The 22,954-nt window shown below is 44.8% G+C and overlaps 2 protein-coding genes across 6 annotated transcripts; one reads left to right on the top strand and one right to left on the bottom strand.

Moving 5' to 3' along the window:
- The first annotated feature begins 160 nt into the window (after positions 1 to 160).
- WRNIP1 (WRN helicase interacting protein 1) lies at positions 161 to 21,028 on the top strand. Of its 2 annotated transcripts, XM_002746276.5 has the most exons (7): positions 161 to 1,189; positions 3,472 to 3,663; positions 4,786 to 5,027; positions 14,568 to 14,797; positions 18,727 to 18,882; positions 19,612 to 19,691; positions 20,292 to 21,028. In XM_002746276.5, the coding sequence occupies exons 1-7, from the start codon at positions 365 to 367 to the stop codon at positions 20,565 to 20,567; spliced, it is 2,001 nt and encodes a 666-aa protein (XP_002746322.1). In that variant the 5' UTR covers positions 161 to 364; the 3' UTR covers positions 20,568 to 21,028. The 2 variants fall into 2 exon arrangements, with proteins under 2 accessions (XP_002746322.1, XP_008992313.1); XM_008994065.4 differs by lacking the exon at positions 19,612 to 19,691.
- On the bottom strand, positions 10,117 to 18,671 carry LOC128931720 (uncharacterized). 4 transcript variants are annotated; one of them, XM_078370583.1, is made up of 4 exons: positions 18,409 to 18,671; positions 18,076 to 18,292; positions 16,863 to 16,952; positions 10,117 to 15,961 (listed from the first exon to the last, which is right to left on the bottom strand). In XM_078370583.1, the coding sequence occupies exons 1-4, from the start codon at positions 18,529 to 18,531 to the stop codon at positions 15,951 to 15,953; spliced, it is 441 nt and encodes a 146-aa protein (XP_078226709.1). In that variant the 5' UTR covers positions 18,532 to 18,671; the 3' UTR covers positions 10,117 to 15,950. The 4 variants fall into 4 exon arrangements, 2 of the variants coding, with proteins under 2 accessions (XP_078226709.1, XP_078226708.1); XM_078370582.1 differs by having other exon boundaries at positions 10,117 to 15,915; XR_013534756.1 differs by having other exon boundaries at positions 10,117 to 16,952; positions 18,076 to 18,306.
- Positions 21,029 to 22,954: the final 1,926 nt, after the last annotated feature.

Genomic DNA, 22,954 nt, shown 5'->3' with positions numbered 1-22,954 from the left:
AACGGCTGCGGACTACACTTCCCCAAGTGCAGTGCGAGGTATTGTCGGCGGAGATTGGGACAAATGGCCACAGACTACACTTCCCGACACGCCGCGCGGCGAGGTGCGGCCGCCGGGACTAACAGCAGTGGACTACACTTCCCGACACGCCGCGCAAGGCGCTACCAGCGGCCGGCCGAGGGCGGGCAGACGCGGGAGCTGCGGACGTGAGGCATGAGCTGCGCCCTCCCTCGACCCGCTAGCGTCCTGCCGGCTCCCAGAGCAAGGGTCGCGCGGCGCGGGGCCTAGTGGAGGGCAGCAGAGGCCTCAGCGTGCGCACGGGCTGCTGCGGCCGCGCCGGGCGCCGGGGAGAGCGGCGGCCGCCATGGAGGTGAGCGGGCCGGAAGACGACCCCTTCCTCTCGCAGCTGCACCAGGTGCAGTGCCCCGTGTGCCAGCAGATGATGCCCGCCGCGCACATCAACTCGCACCTGGATCGCTGTCTGCTGCTCCACCCCGCGGGACACGCGGAGCCCGCGGCCGGGTCCCACCGCGCCGGCGAGAGGGCCAAGGGATCCTCGCCACCCGGCGCCAAGAGGCGGCGGCTGTCGGAGAGCTCCGCGCTGAAGCAGCCGGCCACCCCGACGGCAGCCGAGAGCAGCGAGGGCGAGGGCGAGGAGGGCGACGACGGCGGCGAGACCGAGAGTCGTGAGAGCTACGACGCGCCGCCCACGCCCAGCGGCGCCCGCCTCATCCCCGATTTCCCGGTGCCCCGCTCCAGCAGCCCCGGGAGGAAGGGGTCTGGGAAGAGGCCGGCGGCCGCGGCTGCAGCGGGGAGCGCGTCTCCGCACAGCTGGGACGAGGCGGAGGCGCAGGAGGAGGAGGAGGCGGTGGGCGACGGCGATGGCGATGGGGACGCGGACGCCGACGGCGAGGACGACTCGGGGCACTGGGATGCGGACGCTGCGGACGCCGCCGCCGCCGCCTTCGGGGCCACCGGCGGGGGCCGCCCGCACCCCCGGGCGCTGGCGGCCGAGGAGATCCGACAGATGCTAGAGGGCAAGCCGCTGGCGGACAAGATGCGTCCTGACACGCTGCAGGACTACTTCGGGCAGAGCAGGGCGGTGGGCCAGGAGACCCTGCTGCGCTCGCTCTTGGAGACCAACGAAATCCCCTCGCTCATCCTATGGGGGCCGCCGGGCTGCGGCAAGGTGAGTGCCGCCTTGGCCGCAGGGCTTTCATAGTTATCTTGGCCGTGAATGCCGCTGGCGGTCCCATAGCCGGGTATGCTGCCCCCAAAGAAGCCGCCTGGCTTGCCTGGATATGAAGGCCCAGAAGTGCAGACGCAGCCTACGTAGCTGGGGCAGTGCCTGGTCCACAGGTGGAGTCTGTGATGGGTGTGAAAACGGCACACACCCCCCTCCCCAGATTCGTAAGGCAGGCTTGCCGAGTTTTAAAAATAACGTTGTCTGTGAATCCATAGTTTTACAAGATGTGGACTCTTAGATTTGATCTGCCTTTATCTTCCATCAGCCTCCCTGCCCGCTCCCCAGTCTTTGATTTAGTAACTGAATTCTCCAGGAATCAGCAAGTTTAAATTGTAAAGAAACATTTGTGTATTCCGTTTGTACCTAATAGTGTTTCAGCTTTGGAAAAAAAAAAAAAAAATCAAATTCTGTTGTGCTTCCTTCCCTTTCCACTAGTTGTTGGTTTAACAGACTGATATTTTTATTTATTCTTGAGAATATGTTTATTTAACATTCTTATATTCTTGAAAATATATTTATTTTACTAAATATACTCATACATTGACAAAACTAACATAAAAACTTTTTCATCTGCAAGTTATTTTCGTCCAGTACTTTCATAACTTTTCTCATGATGTCTTGTACTCTAGAGAAGAATCATCTGTGCATTTTGGTGTCCATTTCTATGCCCTTTGTGAGGCGTTAGCACAAGTCCAGACGAGGGCGGTTAGGATACTGTGGGTCTAGAAAGCATGTCAGTGGAAGAACACTTGAGAAAAAATGGAGGCGGTGAGCCAGAAAGCAGAGAAAGCCAAGAAGTGCTTAAATACAGGATGCTTTTGTATCCATAATAAGGGAGAAGAACCAGCATCAGGGAGTGAAAGGGAGAATTCAGGATCAGACTGTAAAGAGTTCCTGTAGGTCTGAGATTCAGACTCTTGCACACAAAGCTTTTATGATTTTTCTCCTATTTTTCATCTCCCACACTTAACCACACCCCCTTTAACTCCAGTTCCTGGAATGCATCTTGCCCTTTTTGTGCCGCCTTGTTTGCCCTCATGCCTTCCCTTTGGCCAGGAATACACCAGAGCTATCCCAAATAACATTTTATGATGATGGTGGTCGAATTGTTGACATCTGTCCCCATGGATTTAGGTGTTACCACATTTAGGGGATTGAGCAATATCGTTCTTAGTAATTGTGAAGTCTTTACATAAGATCATGAGAATGGATAATCAGTTGTTGGTAGCCCCAGTCAGCAAGGTCCTTAGGGAAGTGAGTGGGTGAGCTCATCTCACCTACCAGGTGCCAGGCAAGAGATTTGAGAGATCCAGGCTGCTGGATGAGATGGGCGTTGGTCAGTTGCAGACCTAGACATCTGTGACATGGGAGCCTGATTCCAAAAGGCAGGCAGACAGGTAGGCCGGGATTTGGTAAAGAAGCAGCCACAGAATGGTGCTCTACAACTTTGAGGAAACAAAGTGCCACCTTACCATTCCACTCATTAAAGAGTCTTCACTTTTTCTTTATTCTCATGCTTTAGGACTAACAATAACAACATTCATATTCATAACAGCATATACATATTTGTGGTGCACCCATGAAGTGCTAGGTACTGAGCTAGTGTCTTACTTGGGTCTCCTTGGTTTTCTAGTAATTGCTAATGTGACCACAGTGCTGTTGTTCATCTCCTACCAGAGTGAACACACAGAAGTGGCCTGCAGTCATCTCAAATGCTTGACCATTGTCATTGGTCTTAAGGCAAAGTCTCCTTCTCTCTCCTTTTCTCAGCTGTGCTGAGCTTCCAGTTTGAGCTGTGGTTCTGTGATGAGTTCTGCACCTAGATCCTTCAGCAGCAGTGCTGTCTCAGCTGGAGGCGGAAGAATTTTCTCTTTGGTGAGAGGTCACAGCTGTCACTCTGCTAAATCAAGACAGCCGCTCTTTACTGGGATTCTAAAGATCTTAAAGAGTCCCCCAAAAAGGAATCAAAGATGATTAGGGACAGAGGAGAAAAGGTCAGGATTAGCCTAAGGTTTAGCTGCTTTCCTGTTTTATTTATAATGTTGTTGTTTTGGTTTTTTTGTATAGAAATGTACTGTGGTATTTTAGATTGCATCTGTGCTGCTAAGCATTCTTCAGCGTTCCAGTTGCTTGGGAAATGGTGATGCTGCTTGTAGTAGTTCCCATGGGTGCTGGTCTCTCTGTGTCTTATCAGCTTTTCAAACTGTATGTGTCATCTTTTCTAGACCACTCTGGCTCACATCATAGCCAACAACAGCAAGAAGCATAGCATAAGGTTTGTGACATTATCTGCAACAAATGCCAAGACAAATGATGTGCGAGATGTCATAAAACAAGCTCAGAATGAAAAGAGCTTTTTCAAAAGGAAAACCATCCTTTTTATTGACGAGATTCATCGGTTCAATAAATCTCAGCAGGTATATTAACTTCCTTCTACCTTTTGGTCATTGTGAACATCAAACAATATGAAGTATGTGATCTCACCTTGAAAAGTAGAATGCACTATACAAATGCTAGAGACTTGTTATTATGAGCTTTGTTTACAAAGAAGCATGGGCTTGTCAACCCATCTCCTTCAAGCCTATTAGTGTTTTTTGGGAACAAGAAAATGTTTTCTCTATCTGATAAATGAAGTGGTTGGTATATCCCAGAGCTGTACATATCAGAAAAGCAGCTTTGAATCAAATTTTCAAGTATTAGAAATTTTTCATCTAAGTACTTGGAGTCATTGAGAATAGTAAAATGATGATTTTAAGATCATTATTTTAATGTGTTTTTAAATTTCTTTAATGGTGTTTTTATTTTCAAAATTAAAGAATCTATTTTCTGTAACTCCATTAAAATTTTATCAGGCTAACATCTGAGAGCTATACTCTAAATTTAAAAAATTAAAATAAATTTTTAGGCATACTTTTTAATGTATTTTGTTGCAACTTTTTAATCATACACAGAATATTTCACAAAATTCTACTAAGCCTTTTTTGAAACTTTTTGAATAAACAGACCCTTTTAAAGTTCTGAAGGGATGTTAGCATTCTAGGTTTCATATTGGACCATTGACTCATGTTAGTAATTTTCTTATAAAACAGCATAATCACCAACTTTGTTAGGAATAATAATATGATTGAGTACTTGCAGTGGAAGAAGATTTTGGAAGTGTTAATGTTTTTGTGTATTCTTTCTCTTCTATAAATAAATAACTGTTACATGTAAGCTCTGTGCCAGTTCAGCCTTGGGTAGATGTTTTTCTGAGTAAAAAAATCATTTTGGTTGAAACTAAGTTAGAATTCTATTTAAAGCTATTAGTCTACCAGCAAGAGGTCAGGCTTAGACAGTCATTCCAGAAGATGTGTTTTAGACTTAAAAGTTGTACTCCCCCAATATATTGCATCCATATTCAGTGACTATAAGGCTGCCGCTATTCCTGAACTCTGAAGGTGAAAATGAGGAAAAGGAAGGAATGGATAGCCAACTTACATAGAATTCTGCAGGTGGCTGTTGACTGGAATCACTTTTTTCTGTTTTCCTCCCATGATTAGGATACTTTCCTTCCTCACGTGGAATGTGGGACGATCACTCTGATTGGGGCAACCACTGAAAACCCTTCCTTCCAGGTCAACGCTGCTCTTCTGAGCCGCTGTCGAGTGATTGTTCTTGAGAAGCTTCCAGTAGAAGCAATGGTGACTATTTTAATGCGAGCGATCAACTCCCTGGGAATCCACGTCCTAGACTCTAGCCGTCCCACTGACCCTCTGAGCCACAGCAGCAACAGCAGCTCAGAGTAAGTTGACAGTGTGCAGCGTCTTGGGGGCACACACCTCCCAGCGAGTCTCCTGGCAGGGGACCAGAAGGGGCTGGGCATCAGTGAGGAGAGGGTGGGGACAGAGAGGGGACAGAGAAGAATTGTTGATCTGCCAGTGATGAAAATAAAAGAAGAGGGAAGTGTTTGATTATCGACAAAGGTACAAAGGTATCCTGGCAAACTTTATAATTTTCTAACCTCTAATGTGTGTTTCTATGGTTGTTCAAGCTTTAATTTAGCTTTGTTGTTTTAGTACTTGGGTGTTTGCTTTTGTGCTTAGGGTTCTATGGGATCTATCTTAGGTTCTTAGGGTTCTATCTTAGTGATTATATGACAGGCTTTATGTACCTCATTGATGATTTGAAAGGCTTTATGTCCCTAACTGAATAGAACAAAAAAATAGATACTTCCTAGACTTAAACTCTTTTGAACATTGTACTCACATTTCAGTTTCTTTTTAACCTGCAGTTTAGCATTTTGTTAAAAAATATCAAGTAAAAATTAATGTACTTGCAGCGGAAGTACTTGTCACCTTAAAATTATGTAATCCCTTTTTGCATACTTGAAACTCAACTTCATGAAAGTAAAGGAATGGTAACTGGAAATGACATTAGAGGCTGTCCCTATCCTTTTTGTTTCTGCATCATGAGTACCACATGGGCTCATTAATGTACCATGTATATATCATAGATAATCAGTTTGATTTCTTGGGTCAGAGGTTTTCCTTTTTTCTATATTAGAACATATTCTTCAGATGGGATTTGTCCATGTGTTGGCTGAAATACTGCCATGGAACATAATCTGGTCTGATGAGAGGCTGTTGCCCATCTCCTCCTGCTTGGATTCTGCAGCTGATCGTGCCTGCCCTGAGGCCAAGTTCTGGAGCCACTTTTCTGTGAGGATTAAAGTACAAGGCATAGTTTTAGGCTCAGGGTTTCGGTTTCAACAGCTCTCCCTATGTGTCTGGCTGCATTTGCTCCTGTCTGAAATGGGGGAAGAATTCTGCCGTGTATGGTGAAAGCCTTGAAACATTCGGCCAATGGACCACTGGGTAGGTCAGAGTGGCCTCGTTTTGGAATACCGTTGTGATGGGGATAGCCATTAGAATTGCGACCACAAGTGAAGTGTAGAACCTGTTGATATCAGCCACATGGACTCATACTTAGAAGCCCTTTGTGTGGTGGGCATTTGTCAGGGCCTAAGGGGGCTGCCAGCTCCTCATATATAGTGTAGGTTCAGTATCCCAAATCTAAAATCCAAAATGCTCCAAAATCTAAAGTTTTTTGAGCACCTTCATGATGCTCTAAGGAAATCTTATTGGAGCACTTCAGATTTCTGGAGTTTGGGTTGCTCATCTGATAAGTATATAATCCAAATATTCTAAAATGAAAAAAATATGAAATTCAGACCCCTTCTTGTCCCAGGTACTTCAGATGTGGGATTCTCAACCTGTGTAGCTTTCCTGTAACAGAATTCTCATTACAGATTCATGTAAACCACATGTTAAAGACAAGTTGAAAGCAAACGGAGGGAAATCCTAACAGGTTTCTTTGTGTTCTTTTTCCTATGTACTAATTATCATAATGTATCTGCAACTTGATGTCTTGCATGTGTATTTGTCTAGGGTGATTATTATTGATTTCATGTCATCAGTTCATGAAATAGAACATGAAATCAATAATTAATATTGATGACATGAAATCAATAATAACCAATTGTCACTCAGATATCCTCAGATTTTCTGCTTCCCCCCAGTCACTGCCATGCCAGAATTTCAATGAAATGAGGAAGACAGCAGCCAAAGAGCTCATCCTTGTGAGAAGAATTTCTGTATTTTATTATGAAAAATTCTCAGGCGATTTGCAGGCACATTAAAGTTTGAGACGATCAAGTGAAAGAATTAAGACTTAGTTATTGAAACTAATACAAAAATGAGCTAGAGATTCTTAATCTGCTAAAATTGCCTTTCAGAGAAAACCTCCCTTACCCAGTAAATGGTTTACTGTTTCCACTACCACTTGCTTAGAATTGATCCCAAGTATGACTTACCTTCATTCACTTATTTGCTGTCTTGTGTTCCCCTCTCCTGGGAAGACTGGGAGGACAGGAACTTGTCCTTGTTCATATCCCCAGCACAGTGCCTGGCATGCATAATGTGCTGGGTAAATGGTTTGTAAATGAATAAATCCTAACTTTCGATGTGAGAAAAGTAGTTTAATTTTTTTTCTTGTATTATCCAGCATAAGGAATAATTACCCAGGTATCAAGAGCCTTTTTCTTTAATACTATTGCCCTTCTCATCAGCAGCAAGCAGAGTAAAATGAAAGAATATTTAGTTTAAATCCATTAATTGGTCTACTTGTTAGCAATTCTAGCAAGAAGTTAAGTTAGGAGATATTATAGGCCACAGAAAGTACTTTTACATTACAAGTGACTTCCAAATAGAAGTACCTGCCACCCCAGTTGTCATGGATAATTAAGAGTGGATTGTGACGTCTTCTAGTTGTTTTTAGGTAAAATGTTACTTTCCAGTCCCTGTTGACGGCTATGCATACATCCTTGTGCATGTAAATCAGATTTGGTGACACTAATCTACTTGAAAAAAAAGACTTTGAATCCCAAATACTTACTTTCTCTCTCCGGGAAGCTATTAGCGTGCATTTGTATTCTTCTGTCATGTTTAGGTGCCCTAGATAGCAACTAGAACATTTACAGAAAAGTCCCCAGGCTGTTGAACTGCATGTGAGAGGAGGTGAGCAGGGCACTGGATTTGGAAGCTAATCAAGCTGCCGCTTAGCTGTTCTTGATTGCACTTGAGTTCTCACGCAGTATACTCATGTAAGTGATACACTCCCGTTAGAGCGAATTAAGTGTTCTTTTTAAAAAGTCCCTCCTATGGTTATTATTCAGTTGAAATTGAAGGTCTTGCTTATGCTAGGCATTGGCTGAGGGTTGAAAAGCTTGTTCCTGTGCCTTTAAAGGGAGTGCAGTATGATGAAGGCTAGAGGAGCAGGTCTGCTTCCAGTGCCATGATTATATGCCAAGCGCGGTGGCTATAGAGAAGAAGCGTTCAGAATATGCTAAATACAATATTCACCTCCTAGATGAGGGGCGCAGAGTTGTTTTGAAGGATAAGCTGAATTTGCTGAGTGAAATAGAAAGCTCGTTGTGTCATAGTTGCTTTGGTTTGTATGGCTAAGCAACAGTGTTCAGGTATTTTTCTCTCTAAAAATATTTGGGTCACATGATATAAACAGTGAAGCATGCTATCTGCTCTACTTTAATTTTGGAGGGCAGGAAAAAATGTCCAAGGTTTGCTGAAAATGAAAAAGTAAACTAGTATTTCATCATCCTGCACTACGTGCTGCTTTGAAGGAGTGTGGATTCCTAGGTCATAGACTATATATATAATTCAAAAACACTCCTAAAGAATCAATTCTTTGTGAACCAGATAGAGTATACAAGTCTTTGGAGATCAAGAGAGTGAAATGAGAAGTTGTAACTGCCCTCTGCCTCGCTAGGCCGAGTTCCAAGAGTTGGCTGGAAGACTGAAAGTGGGGTCTGTCCCTGGGTAAGGTGCTGTGGTGTAACTGGGTTTGAGACTTTTCTCTAATCATCTGGAGAGGAGAGCCCCTGACAGGCTGGCCCCCAAATAAGGTGGCTATGCACTCTTCTTTCTTTTTATAAAAGTTTAAATATTTGTTTCAAATAATCTTTTCTGCCATTGGATAGAAAAAAAGGTAGTAGAACTTCAGAATACAAGGTCCTGGTCAGAATAAGTTGTTGGTATAAGATAGACTTCAATAATTTTACTTAATATTATTTTAAGTACATTAATATAGTACATTAACATAGCTGTTTTAATATAAGGGTTCATTAAAATAATGCTATAAAAGCACCAGCAGCCAGAACCACAGGTCTCATCGGCCTTGGATGCATTTCCTGTGGCTGCTGTAACAATTACCACAGACTGGGTGGCTTAGAACACAGAAGTTTATCCTAACAGTTCTAGAAGCCAGAAGACCAGAATCCAAGTAGCAGCAGGGCCATGTTCTCTTCCAGTGTCTGATGGCTCCTGGCATTCCTTGGCTTGCGGCCATGTCATTCAAGTCTGCATCCATCTTCGTATGGCGGCCGCCTTCTCTGTGTCCCTGTGTCCTCTTTTTCTGCGTTTTATAAGGACATTTGCCATTGGATTTAAGGTACACCCTAAATCCAGGATTATTTCATCTGGAGACCCTTAGTTACATCTGCAAAGACCTTATTTTCAAATAAAGTTACATTCACAGGTTCCAGGGATTAGGACTTACATCTTTTGGGGTCACTGTTCAACCCACTACAGACCCCTACCAAGTATAATATAATTTGGAAAGACACGTGCCTCTGTGGGATTGAACAGAAAGATACCATCATCTGAAATGTACCTTCTCTCTTTGTGGAGAGTGTACGTTTTGTTTTGCTTTGCTTTCACTCTGGTGTTAGGGATCCAGCAGTGTCTGGGGCTCTCCCTTGAATATGTGCAGTTCTGGAGAGTATGCTGTTGCAGTCTGATGAGGGCGATTCTCCTCACTGTTGATCCTGATAGCAGCATTTGTTGAGTCTCATGACATGGCAGGCACTGTTCCAAGCATGCCGCATGTCTTATTCAATCCTCAATACAGCTCTGCAAAGTAGGTCTCATTACCTCCTATTTACTAGATGAAGAAACTGAGGCACAAAAAGGTTAACTAACATGCCCAAGACCAACCAGCTTCAGTGTGATGGAGCCAGTGTTTAAGACATGTCTCTATGTACTCAGCGACTTCAGGTGTGGGTGCCAGGTTTAGAGAGGTGGGACCCACTGCTCGGTTTTTCCATTGTGACTGTTCTCTCTTGGCACTTTGTGTAAGAGCAACTGTGTATCCATTTGTAATGGATTAGGAACAAAGTAGTTCCATCTGTAAAGTAGCAGGAGAGCCTTTTTTTTTTTTTTTTTGAGACAGAGTCTCCCCCTTGCCAGGCTGGAGTACAGTGGTGTGATCTCAGCTCATTTCGACCTCCACCTCCCAGATTCAAGCAGTTCTCCTGCCTCAGCCTCCCACGTAGCTGCGACTGCAGGCACTCGCCACCACGCGCAGCTAATTTTTGTGTTTTTAGTGGAGATGGGGTTTCATCATGTTGCCAGGGATGGTCTCAATCTCTTGACCTCATGATCTGCCCACCTCAGCCTCCCAAAGTGTTGGGATTATAGGCGTGAGCCACTGCGCCCAGCCCAGGAGAGCCTTTTAACCAGATCTACACATCACTCTTCCCTGGGATACATTTTAGAAACATACCTTGCCCAGGGTCTGTCTCTGGAGATTTGAGCTCAGTCTATGGTAAGGTGCATGTAGCTGTATTTGTGTCTAACTTGATGCACGTACCTAGTTGAAAACCACAGCACAGCAGTTATCACCCTGACTGTGAAATGTTCCTTTTCCTTAGTGAAAGCAATTTGTGGGGTTTGGTTTGTAATTTAGAGAGGGAGCGTTTAATCAAGCCATGTATATTATTTCATTCTGTCGTGCAATAACAGATACATTTTTACTTACCACTCTCCTCCACTTATAAATCCAGCTATCTAATTATTCTCCAAATCCCAGTATTATCCAATGTATAGAAGGCTTCAGGATTTAGGCACCCGGAAGAAGAAGACAGCTTCCTGTATTCTTCTATTAAGATTAAGGCTCTTCTCTTCAGTTGGAGAAGCTAAGCTTTCTAACTCTGTGTTTATCGCTAGATCTTGTTAACTAGAAATATGATTTTTCCAATGCATTATTTGAACCAGTTTTCCCTTGTTACTGAATAGTGTTTTATTATAACAACATAATTTACTTCCTATTGTTTATTTCGATGTAGGATGCCATGATGTTTTGGGCAGTCTGTCTCCAGAATAGATCTCACGTCATTTAATTGTATTCTACCTTTGGAAAGTTATTATTAAATGCAAAATGTTTTATAAATATATGCTTAAATTTAAAAATAATTGTAAATTCTCTATACTAGGAATACTCTTTCAAAAGAGTTTGTGTAGCAGTTACTGTTTGCTGAGGGATTTTGCCAATATCGATACAGCTATCCCTTCATCACTCTTGGCATGAGTGCTCTCATAAGCTCCCCATTTGAAGGACTCAAAGTATTTTAGTGTATCTTACTTTATTCCTCAGGACTTAGTAAATGGGGGTTCAAGATATATATTGGGTGTTAAGTGGAATCTTTCCCTAAAAGGCTCAGTGTTCTTCATGGTAAATTTCCATTTTGTAATTTTCTTTTTTTTTTTTTTGAGACAGAGTCTTGCTCTGTTGCCCAGGCTGGAGTGCAGTGGCACGATCTCTACTGACTGCAACCTCCACCTCTCAGGTTCAAGCGATTCTCCTGTCTCAATCTCTCAAGTAGCTGGGATTACAGGCATGTGCCACCACACCTGGCTAAGTTTTTTTTTTTTTTTTTTTTTTTTGTATTTTTAGTAGACACGGGGTTTCATCATGTTGGTCAGGGTGGTCTTGATCTTCTGACCTCGTGATCCACCTGCTTCCGCCTGCCAAAGTGCTGGGATTACAGGTGTGAGCCACTGTGCCCGGCCCATTTTGTAATTTTCTTGTGTGACTGTTGTGAGTGGTGTCAGTAGCTCCTGTATTACTTGGACAGAGTTGCTAACAGATTGATTTGGACCTTGAAATACTTTCTTCTTTTGGACAGGGGTGAAATTTAAAAAGTGGATTATACCCAAGGGGAAGTGGAGTGGTGGGAGCTCAGGTGGCTTTCGTTGTGGCAGCACCTCCATTCCCCATGACCCCAAACCAGAAGAGTAGAACTACTTGTGCTTTGGTCAGGTGTTTACAAGCCAAAGGAAGACCTTATTTTCCAGCCACATAAAATACATCATCATTGCTAAAGACTTATTCACAGCATGCTGTTCATGAATCTGTAGACTGCTAGTTGGCTTCTCTTCCAATTAATAAGGCCTGCCTTCCTGACTGTACATGAGGACTAATAGAAGTGGGACAGTATACTAATAAATACCGTGGTATATAAGGCCACCCATCTTGTTACTGTCCCCACTGTACCCATCTTGTCACGCCCCTGAATGTGTACAAAGGACAAATACGTGGAAAAGGGGTACATACCAAAATACTAATGTCAAGGTAGTCTAGTGCAAGGTGAATTTTCTCCCTTTGTCTATTTTTAAAATTTAATGTACATTTTTTAAAAGTAAATATTCACAGGTCTGAGTAACTTGTTTTTCAAACAACTATTTAATGGTAAAGGACGTAAAACTATACAAAATATGGTCCCAATTTTTGTTTTAAAAGTAAGTTGTAAGGTTGATGATTGCATAAAAGAAATTCTTGACACGGCAGCTGTTATTTCTGGGTGCTAAAAATATGGATTCTTTTTGTTTTCTCTACACTTCCCATATAATTTATAAAAAGTAAAGGTTTCACTCTGAGATGATGATGAAACTGAAGTTAGTCCCTTTATTGTGCAAATATTGGATGCCTATCATCTGCCAGGTCTGGGAATACAAAAAAAGAATAAAATATTCCTGTCCTTGAGGTGCTCAACATATAGTAGGGATGGAGAGATGATGAATGTAATGTAAGCAACCCACAACCCGACCCGTGGTGCAGGAGATAGGCTGCTTCAGTCCATTAGGATCCAGTGGGCTCCTGCTTTTACTCCGTTTTCTTCCCTCAATTGTCCTACAGGCCTTTTGTTGCTCAGCAGCTTTCCAAGGAGATAGAAGACATCGCTTTTATTAGTTCTGAGGCGGAAATGAGATGCCCAGGCAGTTTCTATTCTCCCTTCCTGTCTCCTCACACAGGTCGAGCCCAGTAAGGAGCTAAGAGCGTGCCCTTCTCTCCCAGGGATGTCGCACGCTGCCACACCCCTCTGATGCTGGTCCCTCTCATACATTTTCTTTAGTTTATATTCTGCCTCTCATTATCTTCCAAATCATCTTCCAGAAAACTTGCCAACCAATTTCCAGCTGAGAAATGATCCAGAGGCTTTATAGAGTGCCAGTGACATGGCCTTGGTGTGTGTTTTGTGTGCGTGTTCTGGTGAGGTTTGCTGAGAGAATGCTGCCATCAGGAAAGAGGAAGATGGGTCTCCAGGCTGCACCAGTGGCTCTGGGGCCCCGGTGGTTGGCATGAGTGAGGAGAGAGTCATTTGTTTTAAAGCTGGGCCAGGTGTCTTAGGTGTGGTGAGAGACCCACAAGGAATAACTGGAAATCAACTTCGGTAAATATAGGGATGAGGTGAAGCATCTTGAAGACATTAGGAACAAATCTTTCCATGAATGAAATGCCGATTGGTATTATTCGGGTTCCTCAGTGAGCAGAGTAGTGTCGGTGAGTGGGTGTGTGGTGAGGAGTTCTGCATTGATGCAGCAGGCAAGCTTGGTCCCCTTTGGAAACTGCCACCCCCTCCCTGGCCCAGCCTCGTTGGTGATTGTACATTATTTTCCAGGTAGCTGATTCAGACGGTCCTAATGGGCTTTTTATTTACTCTTCAGCTTATAAGCTGAACGTTGATAGTAATGACATAAGTGAACTGTAACTGAAAATTTATTTTTTTGCTTCACAAATATGCAACTAGCAGCCCAGCCAGGAATAATATAAGACCCCACGAAGTCATGAAATGTGTTACATATCTTGTTTAACTTGACTAGAAATAGAAAATTTTACTGACTCAGTCTTCTGATCATAGATAGGTCTTATTTATGAGGGTCCAAATTTAGAAATGTGACTGTTAGTTTTAGTCCTGATGTTCAGAGAGAGGTTAGATGGCTTACCCAGGGTCTCATGGCTATGTACCAACAGTCTTCTGGTCGCTTCCCAGCTAATGACCTCTGCTTACCCTGTGCGGATTGTGCATGATTAGTGCCCACTATGAGATGACCTACTGCAACCTCCAAAATGTCCCAGGCCAAATTCCTGAGACCTTCTAGGACCTGCTGTGCTCAGAGTAACTAGGGACTCAGTTGGTTGTTTTTAAAGCAAAGGAATTGAACTGCATGATCTGGAGCCCTTCACAACTAATATTCAGATGTGATGCTGTCTCTCCCTTGTGTGGAAAGTAGTCTAAGTTTATGCCTGTCTCAGCAGGATGTAGGCTGCATTTGGAACATGTTTTCCATACACGGTAATGAGGTGCTAGCTTTTCTAATAAAGTTTTCACTGATCTGTAGGGTAGAACCAGAGAGACTACCTGACAACAGTAACTTTCCAGGCCATTCAGTGTCTGTTTCACACAAGCTTAGATGTGTGAACCTATGCAGTGAGAAACCCTTGACACTCATAAGATACAGGGCGATAACCTGCTGACTTAGGAGACCCAGTCAGTTCATAGTCTTGTTGATGCTTAAGCACATTGACAATGTGAGGTGAAAATAAGAGGCAAAGGCCTTCAACTCTTCAGTGTCCTTGCCGAGAAGTGTGAGTTTCTAAGAAGTATGCAGCCTGAGTGTGAGGGTAACTAACCCTGGTTGTGTTTCAGGCCCGCCATCTTCATAGAGGATAAAGCAGTAGACACCCTGGCTTACCTCAGTGACGGTGACGCCCGAGCTGGGTTGAACGGACTGCAGCTGGCAGTGCTGGCTAGGTTAAGCTCTAGGAAGATGTTCTGTAAGAAGAGTGGGCAAACCTATTCTCCCAGTAGAGTTCTGATCACAGAGAATGACGTGAAGGAGGGCCTCCAGCGATCCCACATTTTATATGACCGGGCAGGTAAGTAATTGACATGTGCAAAGAGTAAAACTGTGGGAAAAGAAGTGTGTGCACACATTCTCATTTCTGGAAGCCTGACTTTCAGCTGGGTCCAAAGCATGCCAGTGATTCTTAGGTGGATCTCCATGTTGATATAAGCCTTCCACACAGGGCTGATCTTTCCAAAGAGAGGCTTGAAGCAGAAGCTACCCTGATGAGAATCTAGAGGAGTTTTGGGATTGGAAATGGCAGGCTCTACATTCACCTTAGAAGGTAGTTAGCTATTCCCCACCTTGCAGAATACAAGCACCTTTGGAAGACTTTGTGTTCACTCAACAGTGAGTATGTTTTGTGATCATTTACAATGGCAGTAAATAAAAAGAGGACTTTTGCCATAATGACTTAATAGGTTTAATTGAGAATTACAGTGCTTTATTTCTAGAGTCTATACTAAAAAATAAATTGTCGTGGATCTTGAAGTTTTTGGTTTTTTTTTTTTTTTAGTAGCTTTTTCAAAAATTAAATTCACTGTGTACACTTAACTGTGTGGAACTGCATTTACAGATACCAGGTTTGATACCAGCTCTGTGAAATCTGTGACCTAGCAATATTAAATGCCATTAGCACTGCACATTTGCATCTTTTTATAAAAGAAGTGGGAGATGAAGATAGCATACGTAGATTAGGCCAAACTTCTGCTGCTTGAGCGTTTGTGGGACTTTGGATGGAGTCACATTGCAATCACTGTGGAATATAACTTCCACACTTAAAAGCTCTGCCAGAAAAGGAAGCTGATAATTGAATGTTCCAGATCTCATGTAGGCTGTGCCACATGACAATGGAGAGTCCTTACCGGTTAGAGAACGGGTGGAGGGGCTTAAGAATGACTTTGGTTCGGGCGCTGCCTCTTCATGAGTGAGCACACTCACTGCATGACCTTGGCAGGCTGACCAAAGCTTTTCAGCCTCAGCACGTCTCAGCTGATAGTAGCTCGGGAGTATTCATTGGTGCTAAGGATACATTGGCAAGTTGAACAAACAGTCCTATCCACATGGTGACGTGAATGTGCCCTCAGTGGGGCCTTCTCAGATGACGGCTCTCCTTTGTGCTCTGCAGTGTGACGTGAATGCTTGCAAAGTCTGAAAAGCAGCACGTTCTAGGTGTAGAGTTCTGCTTAACTCTTGGCTGAATATAAAAAATGTACATGTAAACAAGATAAAAGGTTTTAAGACGTTAAAAAAAAAAATCTCCCCATGCCGGACTTGCCACTGTTTCTGAGGTCCAGCAGCAGCAGTCTCTCTCCCTTCTTGTAGGTGTCCCAAAGGATTCGCCCTGTTTTGATTGGACCCACTAGGACTATTCTTTGACATTTTATCAGACTGTCAGTTGACATCTGTGTAACATGGCATTCACTAACAGCCATTGAGTATTTTATAGATTGCATTCATTTTTTAAATTCTCAAAATAATCTTATGGAGATAGCTATTAATATTACCCCCATTTTCACAAAGCAAGCAGTGAGGCTGACCCTTAAATCCCAGTCTGACTGGTTCCCAAGACTGCCCTTCCCCACATCCGCGTTTGCCTCCATACCAGCCTCACTGTGCTGTAACTGATCTTACCCATTACATCACGCTACTGAGAGGGATCACCCTTCCAACCACATACATGCAGAGGGGATCTTGGAGGGGTCCAGTCCTAGGAATCCCACTTCTTGAGCCCCATGTTGCAGAGCTCTGCACAGTGGGGATCACCTTGTCTATAGCTTGTAGGTGGGGGGCCATGGAGGCTGCCTGGTACCACCGCCTTAAGAACCCCACATCCTACATGTCTTGCCAGGATGAGTATGCTCACACACCCCACCCCACTGCAACATGTCTGCCCCATGGTGGATCCACAGGCACATAAATATCATTCAGATCCTGGAGAAAGCTGCTCTTCCAGGCTTTGCTCCATAAGTAGCGATGGTTAGCAGCATTGCCCTGGAAACCTGTTTGCTTATACTCTTAGGCCTTTTTATAACTCGAGTAAGATAAAAACCCAGAGTTTTTATTATTTTTTTATATGTCACCTAGTACATAGTTACCTGCTAGTAGGATCCAGTGATGTTTCTGTATCAGAGTGAAGGAATTTCTAAATAAGAGCAAACTCTCTGCCATGCATTGACATTGGGGTTCTATATAAATAGACAAATTACAGGTTATAAAGTAGTATATATTAAAAGTAAACATGGAAGATAGCATAGAATAATACAAGTATCTACCACTGATGCAAAAGAATCTTTCTATAGTGCCTGCTCTGTGCCAGGCGTGTGTTATTTAATACAACCCTGTGAGGTAAGTGGTTTCGTCCCCATTTTACAGATGAGAAACCTGAGGCACCGTGAGAATCAGAAACTTGCCCATGGCTCATGAGCTTTGGGGTCCAACCCAGGCTGCCTGGTCCCAGAGCCTGTGCTCTTGCCTATTATACTGGTGGTATTGCCTGATATTGACAAGGTGGGAGAAGATGATTGACCTGTGTGGGGGAGTTTAACTTTGGCATAAAGTGGCCTAGGTAGTTTCTTCCAGCCCCGGTGCCCTGAGTTTAGCCTGGCCTGTTCTCTGCCACCCTCCTCCCCCACCTTCCTCTGCCCTGCAAAGGAGCAGAGTGTAGCCAGAGTGCCTGGGCCAGCAGCGTGATAGCATGGGCCAGAAACATGCAGATTTCTTCCAGGACACCCTCTGAGCCAGTGTTGCTAGCACTCTGACTTCACCAGGGAAGCCCAGGACAGAAGACCCTCAGTTTGTTCTCAGAAATCCAGTAGCTGAGCTGACTGACCCATTCATCTGCCCCAGTTCTCGGAAACCAGGGTCACTTGGGCTGAGCTGTGAGTCCTGCAGGTCTTTCCCCTGTGGGAGGCCAGCATCTTCTGCTTGCTCTCTTCTCTACCTGAAGACCAACTGACATTTTGCCAGTGAGCTCAGCTGCCAGGATTTGTGACTGGTGCCAGTTGTATTGTGGACGTGGGCTTATGCTGAGCACAGACCAGGAGCTCCTCTGGGAGGAGTGAGACTCACAGGAACACCATTCTCTGCTTTCTTGTGAGAAGGGTGCCCCCTCCTTGAACTTACGTAAGGGACAATGGCCAAAGAATAGTGAAATGTGTGCAGGTGCCACTGCTTAGTTCCTGAGAACTGTTTAGCTTTAATGTTTTGCCCTTAAATATGCCTTTTTTTAAAAGCACATTTCACTGATTTCATGTGAATCTAGGGTAAAAATGGGATAAGACCAGGCGGTGAGAGAGTGGGCTTCTGTACCTTCAGAGGATAGTCCATGTGTTGGTCCTTCTGGGACCCTGCCACACAGGTGTCCCCACACCAAGGCTGGCGGAAGGAGGTTTAGATGATGGCAGGCTTCAGATATCAGAAAGGCAGCTGGAAATGACACTGAGGAACAGATGGGCTGTAACAGCTGCTCTGGCCACTTGGCTCTGCATTCTCCTGGCTCCGACCAGACCCACTGTCGATTTTCCTGCTGTAGAGGGTGGGCTGCAGGATGGAGCCAGAACATGAGACTCGCCGTCCCTTCACTCTTGTCTCTGGCAAATCCGCCAGCTGGAAGGACCGCCTTTCCAAGTGAATGTCTCTTACCTGCTGCCTCTGTGCCTGTGTGTGCACACTGTGTGGACAGCCACAGGTTTCTGCTGCAGCAGCCTCTTCCCCTGAATAGGACTGGGTTCCTGAACAGGCTCCTAGCCCCACAGAGAACTGCATTGGGCCATGTCCCAGGTTTAGGCCCGAGCAGCCAGTGCACCCTGCTCAGAGCATAGTTGAGGCAGCTGCCCAGACCTCTCCTCGGCTTTCCCAGGGCCTTTGTTCAGGCTTCCTGGAAGTCAGCTGGTGGAGACTAAGATGGCTTGGGCGCCCCTCCTGTGAGCTCTATGTGAGTGGTGCTCTTTGTGATGTCAGGAGAGGAGCATTACAACTGCATCTCCGCCCTGCACAAGTCCATGCGGGGCTCCGACCAGAACGCCTCCCTCTACTGGCTGGCTCGCATGCTCGAGGGAGGAGAGGACCCTCTCTACGTGGCACGGAGGCTTGTGAGGTTTGCCAGCGAGGACATAGGTGAGTGTGGTGGGAGGGTCCCGGAGCCCTATGTCCTGGGGGTGGGGGAATGGCTGACAGTTACATCGTGGCTTTTCAGGGGAGTGGGGGCAGGAAGAATGTCTCAGGGCTATGTGAGACTGGCAGGGGAAGATAAGACTATGTCTAAGCTCAGGTGTTTATTACTTGGTGTGTGTGCTTTTGAATATTTGTGTTCGTAAAGTCACCATTTTCTGTTTCCTCTTTGGGAATGTTTTGACTAACATTCAGAGCATTGCAGTAAGATGAGCTGCTTTCCAATTTGCTTTGAAGTCAGGTGTTCAGGGTTTTCTTTGGATAGCTCCCAAGGTAGAAATGGAAGACTCTAGACACTATATGAAGGGAAAGATCAGGAAAGCACTCCTCTTCTTTGGTGTTAGGGAATGTTTGGCTTTTAGTGTTTCCATCCTGGCAAATGTCTCCATAGCCTTGACGTCTTATGTTTGTTGTACAGAGACGCTTATTTTCCTAGATGTAGAGTTTTTACCCCCAGGGAAACCGCTCTTCACACCACACACAGTAACCACTCACTAAATACTTCTTGCTTAAGTTCATGGGATCAGAGACTAGAGCTAAGTCAGTCCGTTTTGCTACACGGGATTGTTTTAGTCAAGTGTACAAGCAGTGGTGGTCTGTGGTCACCTGCCCATAGGCCAGGAGGACAGTGTGTGTCGTGACTAAAACTCTCCTTTGTCTCTCTGTGTGTGGCAGGTCTGGCAGACCCATCTGCATTAACACAAGCAGTTGCTGCCTACCAAGGCTGTCATTTTATAGGCATGCCCGAATGTGAGGTAAAGTAATCAGCTCAGCTCCTTGCACGTCACTTCTTTTCTCTTGTGCTCTGTCCCTTTGTAGATTTGAATAGATGTCCCTCCTTCACCATTGGTGGATTGAGCCCACCAAATATGCTACTTGGCTTTTGAATCCCTATAGTAGACTCTTAGACTCCGAGAGAGGGAAACCTTCTTTGTCAGCGAGGTCGTGTTTCACACTGTCCTCAGGATTCTGGGTTTCAGAGGACATGCGCCAGGTTTTCCAGGGAGCAGAAAGGTTAAAGGAGCTGAACAGGAAGTCTCTGCGAGTTTGCCCCCAGAGCACCTTCATATTCATCTCTTTATATATTGGGGGCCTAAGAAAAATTTAATTTAGTAAACAGTCCTTCAGTTAAAAAAAAAAAAAAAGAAAGAAAACCACTCACCTGGTTTGCCTCTCACCTCGTGGGAATTTCTTCTGTCTGTGATAGGTGGTTATCCAGGCTGTAGGCACAAAATGGGGATAAAAGCATGTGGGGATCTTCTCAGCATTACCTAGAGATGTGAATTGGAAGGGGATCTGCAGAGCAGAAGCGCAGCCTCTTGCTAGTAAAATGTGTCCTTCTGTGTCGTTGGTAGGTGCTTCTGGCCCAGTGCGTGGTCTACTTTGCCAGAGCCCCAAAGTCCATTGAGGTGTTCAGCGCCTACAACAACGTCAAAGCCTGCATGAGGAACCACCAGGGGCCGCTGCCCCCCGTGCCCCTGCACCTGAGAAATGCACCCACTAGGCTGATGAAGGATTTGGGCTATGGCAAAGGCTACAAGTACAACCCCATGTACAGCGAGCCTGTGGATCAGGAGTACCTGCCGGAAGAGTTGAGGGGAGTCGACTTCTTCAAGCAGAGGAGGTGCTGACTCTTCAGGCCATGATAGCAGAAGGATGTTGCTTTTTTAAGGGAGGGCCAGAAAGAAAGTAACTGGGTTGCAAAATTGGTTGCCTGGTGGAAGTTAAAACAGAACCACATTTTGTGCCAGAAATTTCAGAGTTTTGTAGGTGGAGGCACAGTTATTTCAACTAAATGTGTAACATTGAAATTGTGTTCATTTGCACTTGGTGCGGCGGTTATGCTTATGAAAATATCTGGCAGCTTTGTGCAATGATTTAATGTTATAAGGAATTATCTATTTTGTCATAGTATTTAAGTCATGTCATTTCAGAATTCAGTTCCATAGGATTTTTTTTCTTTAAAAATGTATATTCTAGGTAGTTTCAATTGGTTAAAAAAAAATGTAATTGTGATTTAATACTGCATAGTGTTTTGGGTATTTTTTTTATATGCAAAGGTCTTATGAGCCAATAAAACTATTTCAAAGTACTCAGATTCTGTCATGATTTTCCCGCCTGGATGCTGGGTACCAACATCGTCACCATTGCATTTGGTGGGTGGATACTGGGAAGGAGAAATATCACCCTGGTGGTGGGAAGAGTGGGGAGCTGAGTTGAGAAGTCAGGGTTATCTTGTGGGAAGTTAACTTTGATTTCTTTAAAGGAATTCTTTTTTAAATGGCTTGTGAAAGACTCCAGTAGTCCCCATGGCCCATTCCTCCCCACCTCCCCTGGTTTCTTCTTGCAGCTCCATATTTCCAAACAGTAATTTGTCTTTGAGTTTTTGTGTTTCCTGAACATGAAATATGCCACTCCCCCTCTCAGTTTAGAGGTATTTGTGCCTGCTGCTACTTACTCTCCTTAGTTGCATGTCATGCATATTCCTGCAAGGACGGCCCCTTCAGGTATTCGGTTCTCGTCCCACCTTGGCGTGAGGCCTACTGGGGTCCTCCTGCCCACCTTGGCGTGAGGCCTACTGGGGTCCTCCTGCCCACCTTGACGTGAGGCCTCCTGCCGTGTCTGGAAAGCTGCCGGCTGTCGGCCCGGGACGTCCTCTGCCTTTCTTCTGAGTGAGATTCCCATCCTCTGTATGCGCCACCATACCTTCTTGGTTTATTCTGCTATTTCAGTGTGACCCGTCCTCTAGTAGTTTTTATCATGCCGGAGGGACTGTACATTGCAGAGCCCTGGTCCTGACTGGGCCTCCCTCCCTCTGCCTGGAGAGGCTGCACTGTAGTGTGCAGTTGCCATCCCCAGAATCTCCCTTCATCACCCTGGAGCTTCCTTTGCTTCTCCCTGCACACCCCGTCTGATTGCAGGATCCTGTGTTTTCTGGTGCAGGGGGTACATATCCTCTAGTAGCTTTATGGAGCAGGGGTGTGTGGAGGAAAAATATTTTTAGGCCTCGAGAGACTCAAAATGCTCTTATTCTACCTTCAGATGTGTCTGAGAGGTTCGATAGGAATAAATTGTAGGTCAGAAATTACTTGTCGGTTGTCTTCCACCTTCCCACGTTGCTGTCAGTTTGAAGGCATCCTGATGTGTGTGGTCTTTTGTTTGTAACCTCTATCAACTTGCAGACTCCTCTGTCTTTGTTCCCCATGTTTTAAAAGTACACTGGGCACTTGGTGGGACTTTCAATCTGGAAACCCTAGGGAGTTTTGTCTTTCAGTTCTAGGGAAGTTTCTTTTTTTACTCATTCAATAAATATTTTTATTTATTTTAATTTTATTTACTTTTTTGAGACAGAGTCTCACTCTGTTGCCCAGGCTGGAGTGCAGTGGCGCAGTCTTGGCTCACTGCAACCTCCACCTCCCTGATTCAAGCAAATCTCCTGTCTCAGCCTCCCAAGTAGTTAGGATTTCTGGCGCTGCCCACCACACCCAGCTAATTTTTGTATTTTTAGTAGAGACAGGATTTCGCTATGTTGGTCAGATCGGTCTCGAACTCCTGACCTCAGGTGATCCACCCACTTCAGCCTCCCAAAGTGCTGGGATTATGTGAGCCACCATGCCTGGCTTCAATAAATATTGAGTGCCTGCTTTGTGCTAAGCATTCTTGTTGATGATGTTGGAAACACATCAGTGAGCAGAAGAGACCAAAAATCTTGTGCTCAAAGCCTATGGTGTGAAAAATAACATGTTAATATCTCAAATAATAAGTGCTATGCTAAGGAGAAAATGAATGGAAGAATGGATATGGAAAGTGTAGGGAGATAGGGGTGCAGTTTTAGTACAGTGGCCAAGGTGGATCTCACAAGGGTGTTTGAGTCGAGACTTCAAGGAAGTGAAAGTGCCATTCAGACACCCCAGGCAGAGGAAACAGCAAGTGCAAAGGCCCTGCGGGAGGAAGGAAGGCTGGGTGGGTTCAGGGTCTAGTAAGGAGACCAGTCTCGCCAGAGTGGGGGAAACAGTGA

The sequence above is a fragment of the Callithrix jacchus genome, chromosome 4 (genome assembly GCF_049354715.1).
Source record: "Callithrix jacchus isolate 240 chromosome 4, calJac240_pri, whole genome shotgun sequence".
NCBI classification, from domain to species: domain Eukaryota; kingdom Metazoa; phylum Chordata; class Mammalia; order Primates; family Cebidae; genus Callithrix; species Callithrix jacchus.
Note: the sequence above shows the minus strand (reverse complement) of the source record. Positions and strands in the feature narration are given on the sequence as shown.

Coding starts and splice junctions, on each gene's coding strand:
- WRNIP1 (XM_002746276.5), top strand. CDS start 365: ATGGAGGTGAGCGGGCCGGAAGACGACCCCTTCCTCTCGCAGCTGCAC. Junction 3,664..4,785: donor GGTTCAATAAATCTCAGCAG/GTATATTAACTT, acceptor TCCCATGATTAG/GATACTTTCCTTCCTCACGT. Junction 14,798..18,726: donor CATTTTATATGACCGGGCAG/GTAAGTAATTGA, acceptor TTGTGATGTCAG/GAGAGGAGCATTACAACTGC.
- LOC128931720 (XM_078370582.1), bottom strand. CDS start 18,531: ATGCAGTTCTCTGTGGGGCTAGGAGCCTGTTCAGGAACCCAGTCCTAT. Junction 18,293..18,408: donor CACAGGCACAGAGGCAGCAG/GTAAGAGACATT, acceptor CACCCTCTACAG/CAGGAAAATCGACAGTGGGT. Junction 16,953..18,075: donor ACATGGACTATCCTCTGAAG/GTACAGAAGCCC, acceptor CTATTTATATAG/AACCCCAATGTCAATGCATG.